An 18030-nucleotide genomic window follows, 5' to 3' on the forward strand; every position below is an offset into this window, starting at 1 on the left:
CTACGACCGTACGATGTTCACGCTACGGCATAGCTACTCGTCAAGGAAAAAAGCGCTATACGAACAGACTCACAGGCCACTCGCGAGCATCACGGAGTCCCCGTAGCATACGAAAACGTCGCCACAGCCCCTCTTCCCATAGGGCATACGCCAGACGGAGTCGAAAACATGGCCTGGCCCAGATCGAGCGGCGGTTAGCATTTCCTGCAGCGTCATAGAGAACTCGTGTAGCTCTGGCAGGACAGCCAATCGATGCGCCCAACCCGCGCAGTGACAGCTTCAGTCAGCTCGCCAGCGCGCGTTGCCGTGGCAATGCGGCCGATAAACAATCTCCGCTGTTTCACATCAAGCAATCACTCCATCGATCGCCATCGCCTTGCACAGACTATTTGCTATTGGGCTTCTGAGTGGATGCCACATTGAGTTGAATCTTGCTTGCAGGAACAGGAAGACAGGAACACAGGCAGAAAGGGTGCCTTCTTCTTTCTTCTTTTTCCTCCCTTCCGCTCCTCATCCTCTTCTCTTCTTTCTCCCACAACAATCAATCGATCCTTCATAGTCATCCAAACAAACCATCAGACTCCCAGCATACTTAACAATACATACTTTCTTGTTGTTCGCAAACAAACAAACAATACCCATTGACACGTGCATATTCTTTGTTGCAGCTCATCCACCATGGCAGCAGTCGCGTACGACAACAACAACAACAACCATAATTATGCCCCAGGCAGACGCCATTCGGTCTACCATAATAATGAGAAGGCTCCGCAGGCTGCTATCATGCCCAAGGGAGCGCGCGCCCGCAGCCAGAGCGTCAGAGTCAGCAACGGGAGCAACGGCACCGTCAGCACCAACACCAGCATGTCGTCCGGGAAGATGTCACAAGCAACCAATATCACCCAGCCGCCTGCATACTCCAAGAAGTTCGTCGTGGTGGGCGACGGAGGCTGTGGAAAGACTTGTTTGTTGATCAGCTATTCGCAGGGATACTTTCCAGAGGTACACACTCTTCTAGTTTTGGGTAGAGGAGGACCGACTAACTGACAATTGAATATAACAGAAATATGTTCCCACCGTCTTTGAAAACTACATCACGCAGACTACACATGGCCGGTCGGGCAAGACGGTGGAACTCGCGCTGTGGGACACTGCCGGCCAGGAGGAGTACGATCGACTGCGGCCGTTGTCATATCCAGAAACAGATCTCTTGTTTGTCTGCTTTGCCATTGACTGTCCCAACTCGCTAGAGAACGTAATGGACAAGGTGAGTTTAATCCTACTCCTGAAGAAGACGTCAATTTTAACCGATGGATAGTGGTACCCGGAAGTCCTCCACTTTTGCCCAACAACGCCGCTCATTCTCGTTGGCCTCAAGTCGGACCTTCGCAACAAGCGCACATGCATCGAACTCCTCAAAACGCAGGGACTCACGCCAGTCACGCCCGAGCAAGGCCAGGCCGTTGCCCATCGCATGGGTGCTGCCTACATTGAATGCAGCAGCAAGGAGATGACCGGCGTTGACGAGGTATTCCAGCTGGCTGTCAACACCGTGGTTGGAGTCGAAGAACAGGGATTCTACAGTTCCAGCACTGGTCCTACTGGTAAGAGTGGGCCAGGAGGACGCAAGGTTAAGAAACGTACCTGCAAAATTCTATAAGAACGTTTTATCTTTCGATCGCCTGGATGCGTTCGATTTTCTTTTCTTTTTTTCTTTTTTTTTCTTTTCTCATGTCAAATCCGATGATGAACATGAGTTTGTTACTAGACTTTATCCGATTGGATCATCATGTCTTTCTTATTTTTGTATTTCCTTTTCCCCCATTCTTGTGAATCATTGATCATTGGCCATGAGGCATACGGAGCATGCATGGAGTTGGCGTCAACGTGGGACTGTTTGTTTGTCAATCCGATTATTGTTTTAGCCTTGAATAAATCAAAATCAAAATGAAGCAGATGCAATGAAAATAAAATAAACATGGGTATCACTCTATCACTATAACCAACAAATCATCATCTAATGCTCATCTCCATTGTCGTCCTCCTCTTCCTCTTCTTCTTTGACATCCTCCCCATGACCTTGCTGCTGCTGCTGCTGCTCCTCTGTGCCCATCACATTCTCAAACTGACTCCACAGCGCCTCGACGGATCCAAACTCGTTTCCGACCTGCATCAACGAATCAGCTGGGTTACTTCAGACTGATTATTCGGATTAAGGTAGAAATACAGCGATAATGCTCTCCAGGTTCCGATTCAGTTGATTGATGTACTGTAGAACTGACTCCATGCCCTGATTATTCCAACGATTAGTTCTTTTCTTTTCCTTTCTTTTTCTAATCCTTTTCAGAGGTTTTGGAGAGAAACGGACAAGAGCGATTTCGCGGAGGAGCTCGGCGCGCTGGGATTCGAATTCGCTGGTTCTGTGGGAAGGGTTGGAGGTTGCGAAGGCGGACATTTTTGTTATTCTTTTCCAACGAGTTTTTCTTTTCCAACGGCTTTTGTAATTTTGTAATTGGGGATTTCGCCGGGATGTCGGTGAAGACTGATAGAGGTGGGAGCGACGTCTCGGTGGACGCGTTTGTTGGCCTCAGGCTGCAAGTGTGTCTCCCCCACAATACTGAATCACATGCTAATCTTTTACGCAGAAGTCATTCTCTCATTTCTCGTGTGCACACATACATATACGGAGTACAGCATGGATGAAATCGATAAAAAAAAAAACATGCAAGAAGGGCAAATGAAAGGGTATCGATCAGGTCATGGCCTGCCTGACCTGATAAAGAAAGAAACGCTGCTGTCAAGCACATTCAGACATCTGTACAGTTCATAAGTCATCGCTGTTCGTCTATTCATTCGGCTCGTTTCTCAGCAATCCATCTTGACCGAGAGGAAAAGTAGAAAGACTAGCGAGAAAATCCACCCGTCAACGTAAACTTCCTCAACCGCTTGATCTTCGGCGACGGCGTGGTCGATGATGACGTTGACGGCGACGACGGCGACGACGAAGAGGAATCCACGCCGTCACAACTAGTGGATGTTCGCGGGTCGCATTCTTCATGGCTCTTGCGCGACGAGAAGGATTGTGTAGATGAGCGCGAGCGAGAGTGTTGCTGCTCTTGGTCGGCTAGGACGTCTTCGAGTTTGACGTCGCTGTCGGACATTTGGTGTTGTTGCGCGGTGGTGTCGGCGCTGTTGTCGTCGAGGATTTCGATGAATTTGGAAGAGACCATTTTAGACTAGGATCGTCAGACATAGACGATGTAAGCGGTAGTGATGATAAACATACCTGGTTTCAATTAAAGTGTCGACGTATAACAAACAGGTGAGTTGGATTAACGACGGTATAGGTAGCAAGCGAGGGATGTGATATCTGATATCGGAGTAACGAATGCAAGATTACTTTGAGGAAGAATAGAGTGAAATATAATGCCAGGATAACTGAGAGGAAGACAGTCTGTTAATAAATGTCCAAACCCAACAGAACTGGCAACTTTTGGACGCTGCTGACCGATGACTCGTTCCCTGAGCCGTATTGGCACGGTTTCCTTACCATACAGCCATAGTGAAACCGTGTATCGGGGCGAAAAAAAATACCAATGATCTTCACGTCCTCGTGTTGTTTCGTTTTGCCCCTCCTCCGCGTCCACTTTTCCCATTTGATATTGTGCATAGACTAGGTTTCTAAATACAGAACACACGGCGCTTTTTGGGGCTTGGTCTGACCATACATTGTTCACGATGGCTTATGCAGATCTAACTTTTGTCCCACTGAGATCGTCGCAGGCGTTCGAGGGGTCGGCGTCTGTGGCAACTTGGTTATAGTTTCGTCTCAGCCATGAAACATGTTGCGTGTCAGCGGTAATACTTGTAGGGACTTGGCTACACTATTGTAGGTAGTCTATGTATCTTCTGTTCTTCTGTGATTTTGTTCTTTGATCTGTTTGTTTCCCTCTTCTTTCTTTCAGACGCGTCATTGGCAGTGAGATGTTTAGCCGACATTTCGGTACATCTCAGACGGAATCTGATATCAGAGTACATCCACACTCTCGGAATGACATCATTGGCTGAACTGTGGCCATTTTATTCGATCCTCTACTATATTACATTAATACCAATACTAATATATTTATCACATAGGCTCATCAGTGATGCAATTTAGCATGCACTAGAGTGCTAATTAGAGTACCTAGGTAGGGTTGGAGCAAGTCACGAGCAAATAATGTCCTTATTTAGCATTTCTACACAAACTGCCTAATCTACCTCCAAGACCATCTAGTATCATAATGAGGCTTTCTTTCTTTTACTCTGACCCTACGACCAAGTTGCTCTGTGCGCAATCTTGACGGTCGGCACGCTGGCCAAGATCTCTAATAGCTGGGCTCGAGTGCCACAACGAGTCAACACCGTAAAGGTGCAAAGGACGGTTCGAATCGACCTCCAAGACAGTAATATATAGCGGGCTTTCATTATTTAACAGGAACACATTCCTGACGGAGACTTTGTCCCCGTTTCGGTACCAGATTCAGTCTCCAACACCCCACCCCCTAGCCTGGTAAACGTCGAGAAAGAGTCAAAAGTCACCAGCTTGGAAGCTATTAACACGTCGCCGCCTCCCAACATCAGAATCACACTTATGCAGGGCCGTCCGAATACCAGCAAGACGCCGCGCGCTATACCTAACCGCCGACGGCACAGGCACAGTCGCCTGTTTCGTCCGCCTGTGGGCATTCAAGTCCAAGCAGACTGTCTACGGCATCGACTCGCCTAATTCAGCTGCCTTTCCCGCATGACGAGTGAAGACGGCATCGAAGGTGTGGCCAAGCTAATTGTAGATGTCTTGATCAAGGCGTAGGACATGGGTCCCTTCCTTCTTGGCCACTACTCGGCTGGCTGTCTTGTTGCCCTTGAGGTCGACCAGGCGTACCGCGTCGACGGTCTCATATTTATTCACAATGTGCTGTCCACGATCGCAGATCCAAGACCAGCGCATGCTACTCGCCGAGGACGAGTTCAGCTACGATGTCTTTCAGGAAGTCGTCAACAAGGGTGGCCTATGGAATACACTCGTATCCGGGTTTTATGGAAGATCCAGACCTAGGAACGTTTGCCTGTCTTGTCCCCGCTAAGGGTGGAATTTAAAACTTCGGTCCTAACGGGTGGAAAGGCTCACCAGCGGAGAGGTCATGACTATTTCTGTGGCAGGAGATCATTTTGAGCTGCCCACGCCTGGAAATGTTCAACCTCCTTTAGGCGCAATTAGAAAGAGCTTTTACGTACTTTCCCTATAAGTAGGATGCTAATGTTGGGCTTAGCGTTATTATGTTCATAGAGACTGATGTATGTAAATTGACTGCTTAGAATATAGATTATGTGCACTAGTAGTTCCGCCTAATGTTCACTATAAAGGCACCACTGAACTGGAATGTAATGTAATATATATATCGTCATACCCCGGCCTTACACTAACATGTATAGTTCGGATCAAGGGACCACCTAAAAATGCGGCTTGGTGGGGCCTGTTGGAGCGGGCGGGCCGCTCCCCGCCCTTTACATGTATACAAATAGGAGCAGCAAGGGAAAGTATGTATTGACCCACCACTTGATTTTGTTGCATTGAAACTAAGAAGCAACCATACATCGATGATTTGTTTCGTACAAATCAGCATGGTAGCAAAGTAAGTATCTTAATCGCACTTATTAACAGCTTATACAAGATAATAAAACAAGAGCTGAAGCTTACTTGCAACAAAAAAGGCTTACACATAGTTTGTAAAGTGAATAACGATGAAAGAGAATGAGCAGAACAGAACTTTCGTCGGCTAGTGTCGGCATTATTGTGGGATGCCCATGAACTTAATAAGCATTATTCTATCATCAGTCCGATGATGGGACTTTCTTTGTCGGTATGGAGGGCCAGCTTAGCAATATGTCGTTTATCTAAGCATTTGATTCAGTACTTTCTAATGAATGCAGCACAGGCTCAACATACACCTTTGCTGAGAAGGTCAAGGTAGTCGAGGCCAACTTTGAAGATGCCGAGTCCTTGAAAACTGCTCTCACGGACCAAGATGCCGTCGTCTCAACTGTCGGCGACAAAGGTGTCATAGCCCAACAGCTCCTGATTGATGCATCCATTGCTGCCGGCGTCAAGCGTTTCCTTCCATCCAATTTCAGTTCCAACATGAGCAACCATAAAACTCGCAAGCTACCAATCTTCAAGTCAAAAGTGGCGGTTGAGGATTACCTCATTGAGAAATCCAAAACCTCCGACCTGACGTATACCTTTGTCTATAATTGGGGTCTCACCGACTTTGCCATTCAGCGCAAGGTCATCATGGATTTCTCCAAGTATCAACCCACCATATTCAACAGAGGAGACTCTCAGTTCAGCTGTACTAGGCATGCCAACTGTTGGAAAGACCGTAGTCGGTGTCCTGACCTATGCCGCAGAAACTCAGAATCGAGCTGTCTACTTCTCCAAAAGTATGTTTTCACACAAAACCAAATCCTAGCCTTGGCTAAGAAGATTGCTCCCAACAATCCATGGGCTCCATTAGATGTGGACTTGAACGTGGTGGTTGCTGGAGCTCTTGAACGGCTTGCCCAGGGACAACACGACTTGCCAACCGTGATTCCTATTCTGCTCAAGAGTATCGTGGATGAGGAGTATGGGTTCAAGTTTGTTAAGAATGACAACGAGCTATTGGGTATCAAGGAGAAAGGGGAGGAGTATTTGACTGAACTTTTGACTCCATCGCTTAATTAGGGGAATCGAAGACTTGAGGACAGTTGTTACCTAATTTAGTTAATTATTTAGCAAATGAAACGTATTAATGAAGTTCTACTAGCTGTCATAGTGTCTGAACTTATCGTTAGAAACAATATAAATTTTAGAATGTCGGGAGATAATTCATCTCAAGGATGAAGGACTATTCATATAACATGTGCAATGGGTCGAGGCCGACTGAGCACCTTGAGAGATGCTAAGTGATCACGTTCAGCCTGCTTTCCTGTCTTTCAGTGAGGACCATGTATTTATTTACGAAGCTAGGTGCATGGAGAAAGCGTCCCTGCAGGGAGCTGCACAACTACGTAGTACGTGCCCAGAATCCGCTGCCCAGACATCAAAATCCATGCTGTCACACTGTTTACCTTCAAAATCGCTGGTTTCATAAGAGCCGCTCGAGAAAAACACGTTCTATACAATTTTTTGAAGGCATATTTCTAAAATGATGCTCTGCCTTTTTCAGATCTGCTTAATAGGAAACGAACGGGTTTGTAATTGGCCCCGAATAGCGAGCGGGGTTTCAAAAAAAAGCCAACTCTGTTGTCTCTCCGCAGTATCACTCCTTTTGTATGCCTCGAAATCCGATTATGATTTCGTTTTTGCTTTTCGTCGCTCGATGGCGGCGGAACCGCTAATACGTAGGATAGGACGAAAATTGAACGTGTAAGAGAAGAAGCGAGGGGAAGAACATGGTATAATCAAGTATTATTTTCCCCTTTCTTTTATTTTAACCCTAGATCAATCATATCGACGCCGTCTGCGCTGGCCATCCAGAGAATATTGTTACATCTAAGATAGACAAGTTAGTAAACAGTACAAATGAGTTCAAATAAATGTCTTCTCTGGGAATGATAAAAAGTCTACAAAAGACAGAGAGAGAGAAAGAAAATACCTTATCAGCACCAACCCCAAACTACCCGTGTTCTTCCCATCAATGAATTCTTGCGTATCCCGAAGCAGCACGTTCATATACGAGTCGATGCTCTCGAGTTGGCCGCGGTACTCGGTTTGTCCCCATTTTAAGCGAATGATGAGCTCAGTTCCGACTCTATTCAAAATGTAAGAACTAACTCATTGTATGGTTTATCTTCTTCGTCGTCTGCGACTGGTTTACCTACCTGGACTGGAGGAAGGGGCGGGGGTTGACTGGTTGAAACTGTGAGTGAGGGGTTAGCTTGTCTGTACAACTATATATAAACGATAAAATTCTCCAACAAATGATGGCATACGCTCATTGTGATTGCACAGATCTCGTTCGACTCGTTCGACAAGCAGGGCTAGATTGATAAAGGTGTGTTCACGCGACGCCGCGTCCGTTCGTTATCGTGCTTGCTGGTCTCGTCGTGATAAATGACCAGTCGATGGGGCGCGATGAATCGGTATCCGAGGAACTGTTGAAATTCGCTTCTTCAAAAAATTCTCTCGTTGAGAAGATGTGAAATGTAGCTTTTCGTTGCAGTGGAAAGACCGTGGAAATCGACCAAGGAAAGAAGCTGCAGATTGTTTCCATAAAGAGCTTTTCGGCCAATGGGATTGCTGGCCTGCTTCACCGCCTGCATTCGTCCGCCTTTTCATATCGCGATTTATTTGCAGATACACTCACAGAAAATTCATTTTGATTATACATATGACCTCATAAGATATCTTTTTAATTAAGAGTACATCGCAAATCCGTGACATCCGCACTGGTAATTAGTAGATCGAAAAGCTGTCGCGAGAACGCGAGGGCAAAACCTTTATTTGATATTTCTGATCTCCCACTTGATATCCTTGATGCTCACTTCCTCACCTGCCTTCTCGTCGTAGTCATACCACTCTCCTTCGGACAAGTCGATGCCCGAAAACGCCGTGGTCGTTTCTGCCCCTTTGGCTTCCCAATCACCCTAGAAGGTTGCGTTTAGTATATGCTTTTTGATTGCGTTTGTGCCATTTCGATGAGAGAGACTTACATCGGCCTTGAAGTCGGTAAACTCGAGACCGCGACAGTCCATTTCTATGATCTTCTGGATCTTGGACTTGGCATTCTCTGGTATTTCGTATGCATTGGGCCCTGCAGTTATGGAGGCAGAATGTGTTTTCTGATACGGTCAGTCTCTTCTCATATGTATGTCTTTCATTCAGGCGGATAGATTAGACAGTAGATGGATATGAGGACAAGACATACCCCGCAGAGCTTGCATTTCCACACGAAATTGGCTTCTCCACGACTGCCGGGGATTTCATGTTTTTCCTGTGGCCCGTCGTCAGCATCTGATTTGAAGATATTGAAGGCACGCCACCCGCTAGGATATACAAGCAAATCACTTACATAACGAGTAAAGCTGACCCAGTTTGGATGCGTCTCCCTGCACGAGCTGCAGAGGACCTTGAAGGTGTAGTAGTATGGGTCCTCCTCAGTGTCCTTTGGCCGGAGCCCTGTTACACTAAAGAGAGCCAGGTTAGTCGATAAATGCGCAGCACTGACACGCGACATGAACATGTACCCTTCCAATTCGGCAGTAAGAGCCAGAGAGAGCATGCTGTTTTCTTTCAAGGGATGAATTTGTTCGTTATAACTTATGAACAAGATGTTCGATCGCAATGCGGGGGGTGAAGGTTGATAATGTTCCTTGTGGGGCTTCCTGCCTTAGATTGTAAGGCATTCTACTAGAATACCTAAATAGGCACAACTTGACAAGCAGCATTGATTATATCAACAACTATTCCTCTATACAAAGCTATAAAACAGGTTTCTTATACTACTGCCTGACCAAACATGATTCAAAGATGGCTTGCTCCCTCCTGTCCAAGAGGCTTTGACGAAAACGCACTGAAATACGCATTCAATGCATCGACTGTACCACTTCCTTCGACCAGACGCACTATGCACGAGACATGACTATCCGGACGAACGACAACTACACCGCCCCTTTCAGGATCGAGTCCAAGCTTCTCATGCGCGGAAAACTTCGCATGTGGTACGCGCACATCGGGGACGTCGTCCGCATAGATGTGGTGGTGATAGTCCTTGACAACCCGAGGGAGATACGAGACATCCACGCCCGTTTTCTCCGCGGCGAAGATAAAACTAAGCGTGAAGAGCTTGGAGTGTGGGTTGTGACGTTCAAAATAGGAGACTTCTGCAATATCGGGCCTGCGATACACGGACAAGAAAGATTTGTCCTTCTCAAGGTTGTTTGCCAAATCTTCAACTGCTTTTTTGTTCCTTGACGGTGAACCGGCAAATACGAAGATCCGGAAAGATCCGTTTGCTGGAACTTCCTGCTCTAGGTGGACTATGTTCGCATCCGAGAGACGCGCGACAGTAGTTGGCGTGAAAGCCTTGCCAGGGACGAGCTTCACGCCATCGATGCCAAACAAGTGCGATTGAGCGGGATGGCTGGGACTCCAGTTAATGACATTCGGCTCGTATGCGACTCCGTAACCGCTGGTAAACTCGCATGACGACTTGAACGTCTGAACAAACTCGTTCTCCTCGCCTTCATCGGAACTAAGTGACTTGGCATTTCCGACTTCTTCTGCATTGGGCGGACGCTGCGAGAAGAGAGCGGCATATTTGTTGTCAAAATCAAGTAAATCCTCTGCGATTTTCTTGCGTTCTGACTCATACGACTCTAAAAGGGATCGGTCTGCAAATCCAGACTCTACAGCATGAAGCTTCCAGGCAAAATTGAGTGCATCGTGAAAGGCCGTATTCATGCCCTGGCCTGCCTTGGGCTGGAAACAAATTAAGTCAGTCTAACTAGGTATGAAATTCTTTCGAAGAACATAATAATAATAATAGGACTTACGCTGTGAGTATGGCACGCATCTCCACCCATAAAAATGCGGTGATCAAGTGTATACTTTTCGGAAATCCCCTGTCCAATAGGATACACAGAGTACCACTCGACTCTGACCCAGTCGATAGTATACGGGTGGAGGATTTTCTTAGCAGCCTCCTGGACCTCTTCAGCCGTAGCCGTCTTCCTCGGATTCCAGTCGGGATCCGTCGAAGAAGCGATTTGTACATAGAGCCGGACCATGCTATCCTCGCGGGGGATAACCATGATCGACCCGCTATCTGAATGAATGGTGCATTTTGTCTGAAGTAGCGTTAGCATGTGCTAGTACCACAGCAGTTATAACGCGCTTACGTTGATGTCAGGAAAGTTCGTTTGTACAACCCCATCCATAACACCCCAAACGAATGAGATCTGGTCTTTGTAGGTTATTTGAACGCCCAGCTTCTCTCGGACAACACTCCGTGCACCCTCTCCACTGAATAAATACTTGGTGCGAACATTCTCGATAACGTTTGTGTCAAGACACTTGAGACTGACTTCTACAGGATATGCTTCGTCCTTTCCGGTATTTGCAAAATCCACGATAGTCCAGGGGCGTTGAACTGTCGTGCCAGCCTTTTCAATCTCGTTCAGAAACAGTTGTTCGATTTTCCCTTGATGTACCAGCGCCGTAAAAGGATACCTCGTATCGATGAATCGAGGACAGCTGGGCCAACTTCCGGTCCTGTGGATGCCCTTGCCACCGGGCAACGGGTCCCAGAACGCCACAGCATAAACCTTTGCCGGTTCATAAGCCATCAGAGCACGCTTCAATCCGAGATTTCGCAGAATCTCAATCGAGCGAGGCTGAATGCCATCGGCACGGCCAGTGGCCGTCGGTACAGGCCGGTTGTCGATATGCTTGACCTTGTATCCCCAGCGCGAGAGACATAGCGACAGAAGTATGCCGACGGGGCCTGCGCCGACTATAACGATGTCGTACTTGTTATCCGAGTGTGCCATGGATGGCGTACGAGAAGAAAACGAGAGAGAGAGGAAGAGGGAGAGAGACAACGGACAATGGCCAAAGAATGTTAAAGAAAAATGTCCAACAGAGTGAAGCAAGTAGCGAAGAAGCCCATTTTAAACAGGCCACACAGCTCCTCCCTCCCCATTGTAATATTATATTGCTCGGCTATAGCTTGCATGCACATACTAAACGTAGCCACCGGATCTAGGAAACGGCAGATGCGTCGATTTCTCTGGGGGAGCATTGGCTCACCGGCCCAACGGACCAGTAGGGTAGGATGGAACGGGGACCCAGAGCAGCGCCAGCAACTGGGAAAGCGTCTGGTCTGGCACGAAGAGAGACTCGTGTCACGGTGCGTGCCAGCAGTCGACTTGGGCTATGCGGGGGAAGTTTGTCGTCTCTCGGCCCATCGCTGCTCTGCTCCACCCCCGGGAAGAAAGTCGGCAAGTGGAGTGTGGAGTCCGCAGCCCTTGGATTCTCGCGCTGAACATACATGATGAATAGTTATGGATTCTTCCGTTTCTATATATTAGACACTAGACAGGCTAGTTTAGCTATAGCGGTGGCTGTTTATTTTTATCTTTTTTTTTTTTTTTTTGCCTTTGTTATGATGGAGCGGGAGTGCTGCGAAGTCACATGACCTACGGTGACCTATCTATACATCTCTACCTACTATAGCTTCAACTTGCAGCATGACAAGGCTTTTGTAGTGCAGACAATCTATATGGGCATCTTTCAGCTGACTGTCAGCAGTCCTGAGCCAGGCACCGATCCTTGCATTGTTGGGATCTTTGAGCCTGTCAGAAAAAAATGCAGATAGATATAATAGATGTTCTGAGGGTCATGCAAACCATCATTCATGCTCCTCTAAATATACTATAGACAACCAGGCTTCTTACTGGCATGAGAGAACTTCAATCAAGACAATAGTGACAGCACAGCATGGCCTATTGTCTCTTGTTGCTTGGTAGCAGACGTGACATCGTCATGTTTGTTGCCCCCGGCGATGAGCAGAGGCTCACAACAGCAGCTGTTGGCACTGCCTTTTTTCTCCCCACCCTTTTTCCTCTTCATTTTCACATACACAACAAAAAAATCTTTGCATGTGGCATAGCCCTCTTAAATCTGATTGTTCACAAATACCAACAAAGAACCCCGCCCCTGCAAAGGAAAGAAAGGGACAACCATGTCTCAGAAGTCTAACGAAGAAAACGTGTCAAAGGATGGCTCTCAAAGCGCCGAAGAAGGCGAGATACCCATTCTACTCCCCTTTCGATATAATCCCGAGGCAGAAGGAAGATTTGAGAGAAGCCCAACAAGCGATGTCGCCCCTTCTTCGCCCGCTGCGAGCCATCAGTCGCGGTTCTCCTTTGGTCGGAGAGCACGAGGTATGGTAGACTCTTTGCTGCCAGAGCCCCTGAAACCTCGCAATGTCGCCCAGAAACGAGCTGTCAAATTGAACCAATTGCCAGCGAACCTTGCAAGCGAGAGCTCTGCTGCAATATACAACGAGTAAGTCGAAAAGTCGCAGGATTAGTAGACACGCAGAATTGACGAGGATCTAGGGAACTCCATCAGCCACGGCCTTCATCATCCGTCTACGAAGATGACATATGGCCTGACTTGACCACAAGCAGTGGAAGTACCTGGCTTTACGAGGGCAGTTCTGCTGGAAATCTCAAGAGTGGCCGCAGAGAGCTCCGTGAACATTACCCTGGAATTTCCGATAATTCGAAGCTGTCAAAGGATGACACCACCGGTAATAAGCAGACGCACATTTTATCTGATCATGGCTACTCTTCTCGCTACCGGTCTCGCTTTGATAAGAAGCTGCCTAGTCTCCCCCCTTTGGATAGCGAGGAATTGCAGAACGAGAAGACAGGCCAATCCCCTCAGCATACTCTAGGTAGCTTCCAATCTCCAACAGAGAGACGCGACATGTATTCTCAACTGGCTGCCCTCCGGGTGCCAATCAGACGTCGAAATGAACCTGTCTTGCCTGTAGCCGCCAAAACTAATGATGAAAAGGCCCCGCTGCTGCAGAAGACAAGCCTACCTGGCGCTACCGATGTGACTGGCCATGTACCATTCGACCCTATCGATCCTTATCATCGCAGTGGATTGCCTAAAAAGAAAGTATTGTATGGCCCCGATGGATACCTTGGCCAAAAGCAGGACTGGAAACAGTCCAACTTGCAGAAAATGACTGAAAAGGTCGAATCGCTGAGCAACCGCGTTGTAAGTTTTGATAACTATGCCACTTCAGCAAAGCACCTCTAGATACTGATGTGGCGATTAGAAACGAGGCATTCAACGATCGATAGAGCCTGATCGGGACGACAACAGAATGGAATTGCTCCATGGAATCGTCATGAAGCCCAGCATTTCAATCAACGTCGATCCAGAAGCGCAGTCTGAGATATACTCCAAACTAGAGTTATTCTTGTGTACTAGTGCCAATGCATATCTGCTTACACAGATGCACAACAATAGGTTTGAGGGGAACGATTCCGTCAAGCGGTTTGTAGCTTTTTGGAACTCGAAGAATCGACCCTTGGTCCCAGAATTTCAATTCGATATGAAGACCCAGCGCGACATTATCAAACACAACGTCAATAATTTTGGCTTCCCCGGGAAATTCGGGCTCGACCCTGTGCTTCTGAAAGCGACGCTAGACGGCTGGGGGTCGGTCATCAATCAGTTGAATGTGCGGACATATTGCTGGCCGGATAGCGCCATTCGAAAGCTATTCCATGACGTCTACCCCGTTCTTGAGATGCTCGGGGCCTCCAAGGAAGTTCTGAACACATTCCTTGACATGAAGCATTTGGTTGTGGGACTCATCCATCAGGCCAAATACAAAAAGAAGATGGAGGAACTGCAGCGCGCTTCTAGCGTCCGAGAATCATTATAATTCGTCTCGCACTGATGAATTGCAAGATTCTTTGGGCACAAGGCGAGCTTTTTCTTTTTTGGTCAACCTTCCATATGAAAGGGTACTTGGTTTTTTTTTGGAGAGAATGCTCAGAATCGGCCTGGCTCATTCCTTGTATGTTGCTTGTTCATGCGGCTCTTTTCGTGTCGAGTTGTCTGTCCATCTCGCTCGGTGACAGTCTGCTTTACATGTCTTCGCTTTTCTCGTTTCAGCTTTGGCCAGAAATTGTGCTGTTAAAATCCCTCCGAAGTGTGTAGATAGCAAAAAATAAAAAGAGATTGTTGTCAAGTTGAAAGGCGGCGGCTGCCGCAACGTCATCGTCGATCACATGGCAGCGAGCCGCACCGCTTCATTTTCCTTCCTTTTCCACCTCTCATCCTACTCTCTTTCTCTCTCTGTTTCTATCTCTCCCCTTTCATATTAGTATCTCTCATTCATTCATTTCTTGCTGACTGCGCTGCTTCATTTCTGAAAGCGTTTGATTAGGGTATCAATTTGCGTTGTTGCTCTGCAAATCCCAGCACCAACATGCCCCTGCTAACTTCGCTTTGGTTGCTGCCTTGGTAGCTATCGGTGAATTCTGGTTCGAGAAACACAGATATGGCCTACTTGATATGATATGGAATTCAGCGCGATTTTCACATCGATCCAGAACAACGCCACGTAATTTATTGCAGTGAAACAGTTACCATGCCCGGCCCCGTCCACACCTACGGCCCAACATGCCATCGATCCACGCCGAAACAGGACCTCGTCGCGCTGCAGTCCTCGCCCACGCCTCCTGAAGTCAATGCTCAGTTTTTCTACATCTCTTCTCTCCCCATCGACGACCCATTGACTCCCCTTCCAGCTGCCACGACATCGGCAACGGCAAGAACGACGTCTACGCCGCAGCCTTTCTCGGCTCGAGACTCCATTGCTTTGGAACAAGCATGGAGAGCGCTTTCGGAAGCTTTCCCCTCGAAACCCGATCACAGAAAGTATAAATCGACAAATGCTGCCTCATTTCATCGACATAGTCGCTCACTGGGCGATCCAGCGGTTTCGGCTTCGGGGCCAAGCTCAGGACCAAGTGTCCGTGCTGGGATTTTCATGAAAACAACTAGTGATAGTAGCTTTGGACCGTCGACCTGGCCTAGGAAGAGGGATAGTTCTCCGCTGCGGTCACATATAAATTCGGCCAAGCGGAAGAGTACGTCGTCTTCTAGCTCGGAAGAGCAAGATACCCATAATGCTGAAGATATCGATTTCGGCGAAAGTGATGGTAATCTAAAAACTTCTGGATTGAGCGAAACAGTTGGCAAGGATACAGAGTCGTCGCAAGAAGAAGCGGAGGATAGCTCTGCAAAATACAAGATTCCCGTCGGTGTTTCGCGCCTGCATTTAGTAGAGCTGCCAGGATTCAAGGTAATATATTGACATCTGAGCTTAACATTTATCAGAACCTCTAACTGAAGCCAGATGAAACCGATTTACTGGAGTCCGCTTCATGACATATCAGACGTCCTCCGTGCCACGTGGTTCTACAAAAACACAATGCTTCCGATTGAGCCTCATCTTGCCAACGAGCTTGAGAAGGGCTATCAGTACATGCGTGCTTGGACAGACACATGGCAAGATGAACTCAACAGTTGTGTCGAACACGGAGCAGATGCCGAAATGAAGGTCGTATACAAGTTGTGGCAGAGCGAGTCCATGACTCGGAGCAGACCTGGTACAGAACAAGGGGGAAAACCATCCATAGATGCCTCCAATGAAAGCACAGCGGACAATTCCGAGGAAATCACATTCTCACAGAATCTGGCAGCGAGTGGTTCTGCGCAAAGAACAGAGCCGAATTCCTACAAGAATGCTAGTGTAATCTACGTGGACGGGAAAGACGCCCAAATACTTCGTCCCAGCCTGCTTCCTTCTGTTTCGAGGAACCGTCGGCCACTTAGTTCTATCCGCAAAGGACGTCAAATTGGTATACCCATAGTTCGTGGGTTTGACAGGAAGCTATGGGATCAACTTCATCCATCGAAGCAGACAAATATTGATTTGCGACACTATTTTATGCAGCCTCAACCCAGACATCTCAGAGGCGAACAAGTATGCTATGCGTGTGACATTGAGGGAAGCCGTCCTAATCCGTCCGACTTGGTTCTCGTTATTCACGGAATCGGGCAGAAGCTCTCTGAGAGAGTGGAAAGCTACCATTTCACCCATGCCATCAACGCATTTCGGAGATCTGTGAACATGGAATTAAATAATGAAGAGATTTGGCCGTACATACGACCTGATCATGGAGGTATCATGGTACTGCCTGTCAACTGGCGATCGACACTAGCACTTGCAGATGCCGAAATAGAGTCCTTGAACAATAACGATCCTACCGCAAATCGCTATACATTGGAAGACCTCACACCTAACACAATTCCTGCAATTCGCACACTTGTCAGCGATGTCATGTTAGACATACCGTACTATCTTTCCCACCACAAAGATAAAATGATTCGAGCTGTTGCAAGGGAGGCCAACCGAGTGTACCGGCTGTGGTGTATGAATAATCCCGGATTTCACGAACATGGAAGAGTGCATCTACTTGCTCATTCTCTGGGAAGCGTTATGGCACTGGATATTCTGAGTAATCAGCCAACCAACCTTCCTAATTTTGACATGCAAGCTGCCGAATTACACGATGACATGTTTGAGTTTGACTCAAAGAATGTTTTTCTCTGCGGGAGCCCGGTGGGTTTATTTTTGTTGCTAAATAAAGGTCTGCTTCCTTCTATTCATTTAGATTCCACCAAAGGCTTATATTGGAATAGCGAACCTGCTCCCGCGACGAGGTAGAAATAAACCAGGTAGGGAGGGCGAAGATATGCAGCGAGGTGTTGCGGGAGAAGCCAAAAAATATGGCTGTGTGGCACTTGACAATCTTTATAACATCATGCACACCACTGACCGTATGAAATCATCTGTTCCTCGGTGTGGAAATATTGACTGACATTTCTGCATTAGCCATCGCCTATAAAGTGAACGCAGCAGTGGATAGCGACTTAGCCGAGTCTCTCAAGCCAGCCCTCGTTCCCAGTTCATCATCCTCTCTCTTTTCTTCTCTAGGCAGCATATTCAGCTGGAGTTCCGCCAACAAACCCCTGACTAGCTCCGGTCTATCAAGCACGATGATTCCCTCCCGACCATCTGCCGTCACCAAGCTCCCATCGAACGTCGAACTGGAGACGCACGATTTCACTCGCGAAGAAATCGCAGAGAAACGTATGTTACTCCTGAACGACAATGGCCAGATTGATTACTACATCTCTGGCGGCGGCGGTCCCCTGAATATCGAATATCTGAACATGTTGAGCGCTCATAGTAGTTACTGGATTTTACCGGATTTCGTAAGATTCCTTGTCGTTGAAATTGCGCGGCGACAGGATAAGGATGGTACGTTGTTGGCCTTACGTGCTGAGAAGAAGAAAGGCTGGAAGGCGTAAACTTTGATTGTTCCATCCTACCTAGACTTTAT

General features: G+C 47.4%; 7 protein-coding genes across 7 annotated transcripts, besides 1 other annotated feature; 4 read left to right on the forward strand and 3 right to left on the reverse strand.

Annotated features, from left to right (window-relative positions):
* Positions 1-678: 678 nt before the first annotated feature.
* On the forward strand, positions 679-1660 carry UA08_07146 (GTP-binding protein rhoC; the record flags this gene model as incomplete). The annotated part of the gene is made up of 3 exons (XM_020262055.1): positions 679-1002; positions 1064-1267; positions 1319-1660. 3 exons carry the CDS (start codon positions 679-681, stop codon positions 1658-1660), a joined length of 870 nt encoding a protein of 289 aa, XP_020117903.1.
* Positions 1661-2903: 1243 nt separating this feature from the next.
* UA08_07147 (hypothetical protein) lies at positions 2904-3230 on the reverse strand (the record flags this gene model as incomplete). The annotated part of the gene is made up of 1 exon (XM_020262056.1): positions 2904-3230. The coding sequence occupies one exon, from the start codon at positions 3228-3230 to the stop codon at positions 2904-2906; it is 327 nt and encodes a 108-aa protein (XP_020117898.1).
* Positions 2970-3011: a repeat region (Identified by RepeatMasker using a combination of RepBase library and repeat library created with RepeatScout).
* Positions 3231-5664: 2434 nt separating the features above from the next.
* UA08_07148 (hypothetical protein) lies at positions 5665-6766 on the forward strand (the record flags this gene model as incomplete). The annotated part of the gene is made up of 2 exons (XM_020262057.1): positions 5665-5675; positions 5974-6766. 2 exons carry the CDS (start codon positions 5665-5667, stop codon positions 6764-6766), a joined length of 804 nt encoding a protein of 267 aa, XP_020117897.1.
* A 1757-nt stretch (positions 6767-8523) lies between these two features.
* Positions 8524-11574, reverse strand: UA08_07149 (hypothetical protein; the record flags this gene model as incomplete). Its single annotated transcript, XM_020262059.1, has 7 exons — positions 8524-8670; positions 8737-8865; positions 8952-9017; positions 9096-9313; positions 9598-10504; positions 10579-10872; positions 10924-11574. 7 exons carry the CDS (start codon positions 11572-11574, stop codon positions 8524-8526), a joined length of 2412 nt encoding a protein of 803 aa, XP_020117770.1.
* Positions 11575-11785: 211 nt separating this feature from the next.
* UA08_07150 (hypothetical protein) lies at positions 11786-12076 on the reverse strand (the record flags this gene model as incomplete). The annotated part of the gene is made up of 1 exon (XM_020262060.1): positions 11786-12076. One exon carries the CDS (start codon positions 12074-12076, stop codon positions 11786-11788), a length of 291 nt encoding a protein of 96 aa, XP_020117769.1.
* Positions 12077-12767: 691 nt separating this feature from the next.
* On the forward strand, positions 12768-14495 carry UA08_07151 (hypothetical protein; the record flags this gene model as incomplete). The annotated part of the gene is made up of 3 exons (XM_020262061.1): positions 12768-13093; positions 13147-13819; positions 13881-14495. The coding sequence occupies 3 exons, from the start codon at positions 12768-12770 to the stop codon at positions 14493-14495; spliced, it is 1614 nt and encodes a 537-aa protein (XP_020117768.1).
* A 711-nt stretch (positions 14496-15206) lies between these two features.
* Positions 15207-17998, forward strand: UA08_07152 (hypothetical protein; the record flags this gene model as incomplete). Its single annotated transcript, XM_020262062.1, has 4 exons — positions 15207-15923; positions 15978-17246; positions 17299-17464; positions 17520-17998. 4 exons carry the CDS (start codon positions 15207-15209, stop codon positions 17996-17998), a joined length of 2631 nt encoding a protein of 876 aa, XP_020117767.1.
* Between the last annotated feature and the right edge of the window lie 32 nt (positions 17999-18030).

Source organism: Talaromyces atroroseus (assembly GCF_001907595.1).
Source record: "Talaromyces atroroseus strain IBT 11181 chromosome Unknown scaffold_10, whole genome shotgun sequence".
Classification (NCBI taxonomy): Eukaryota; Fungi; Ascomycota; class Eurotiomycetes; order Eurotiales; family Trichocomaceae; genus Talaromyces; species Talaromyces atroroseus.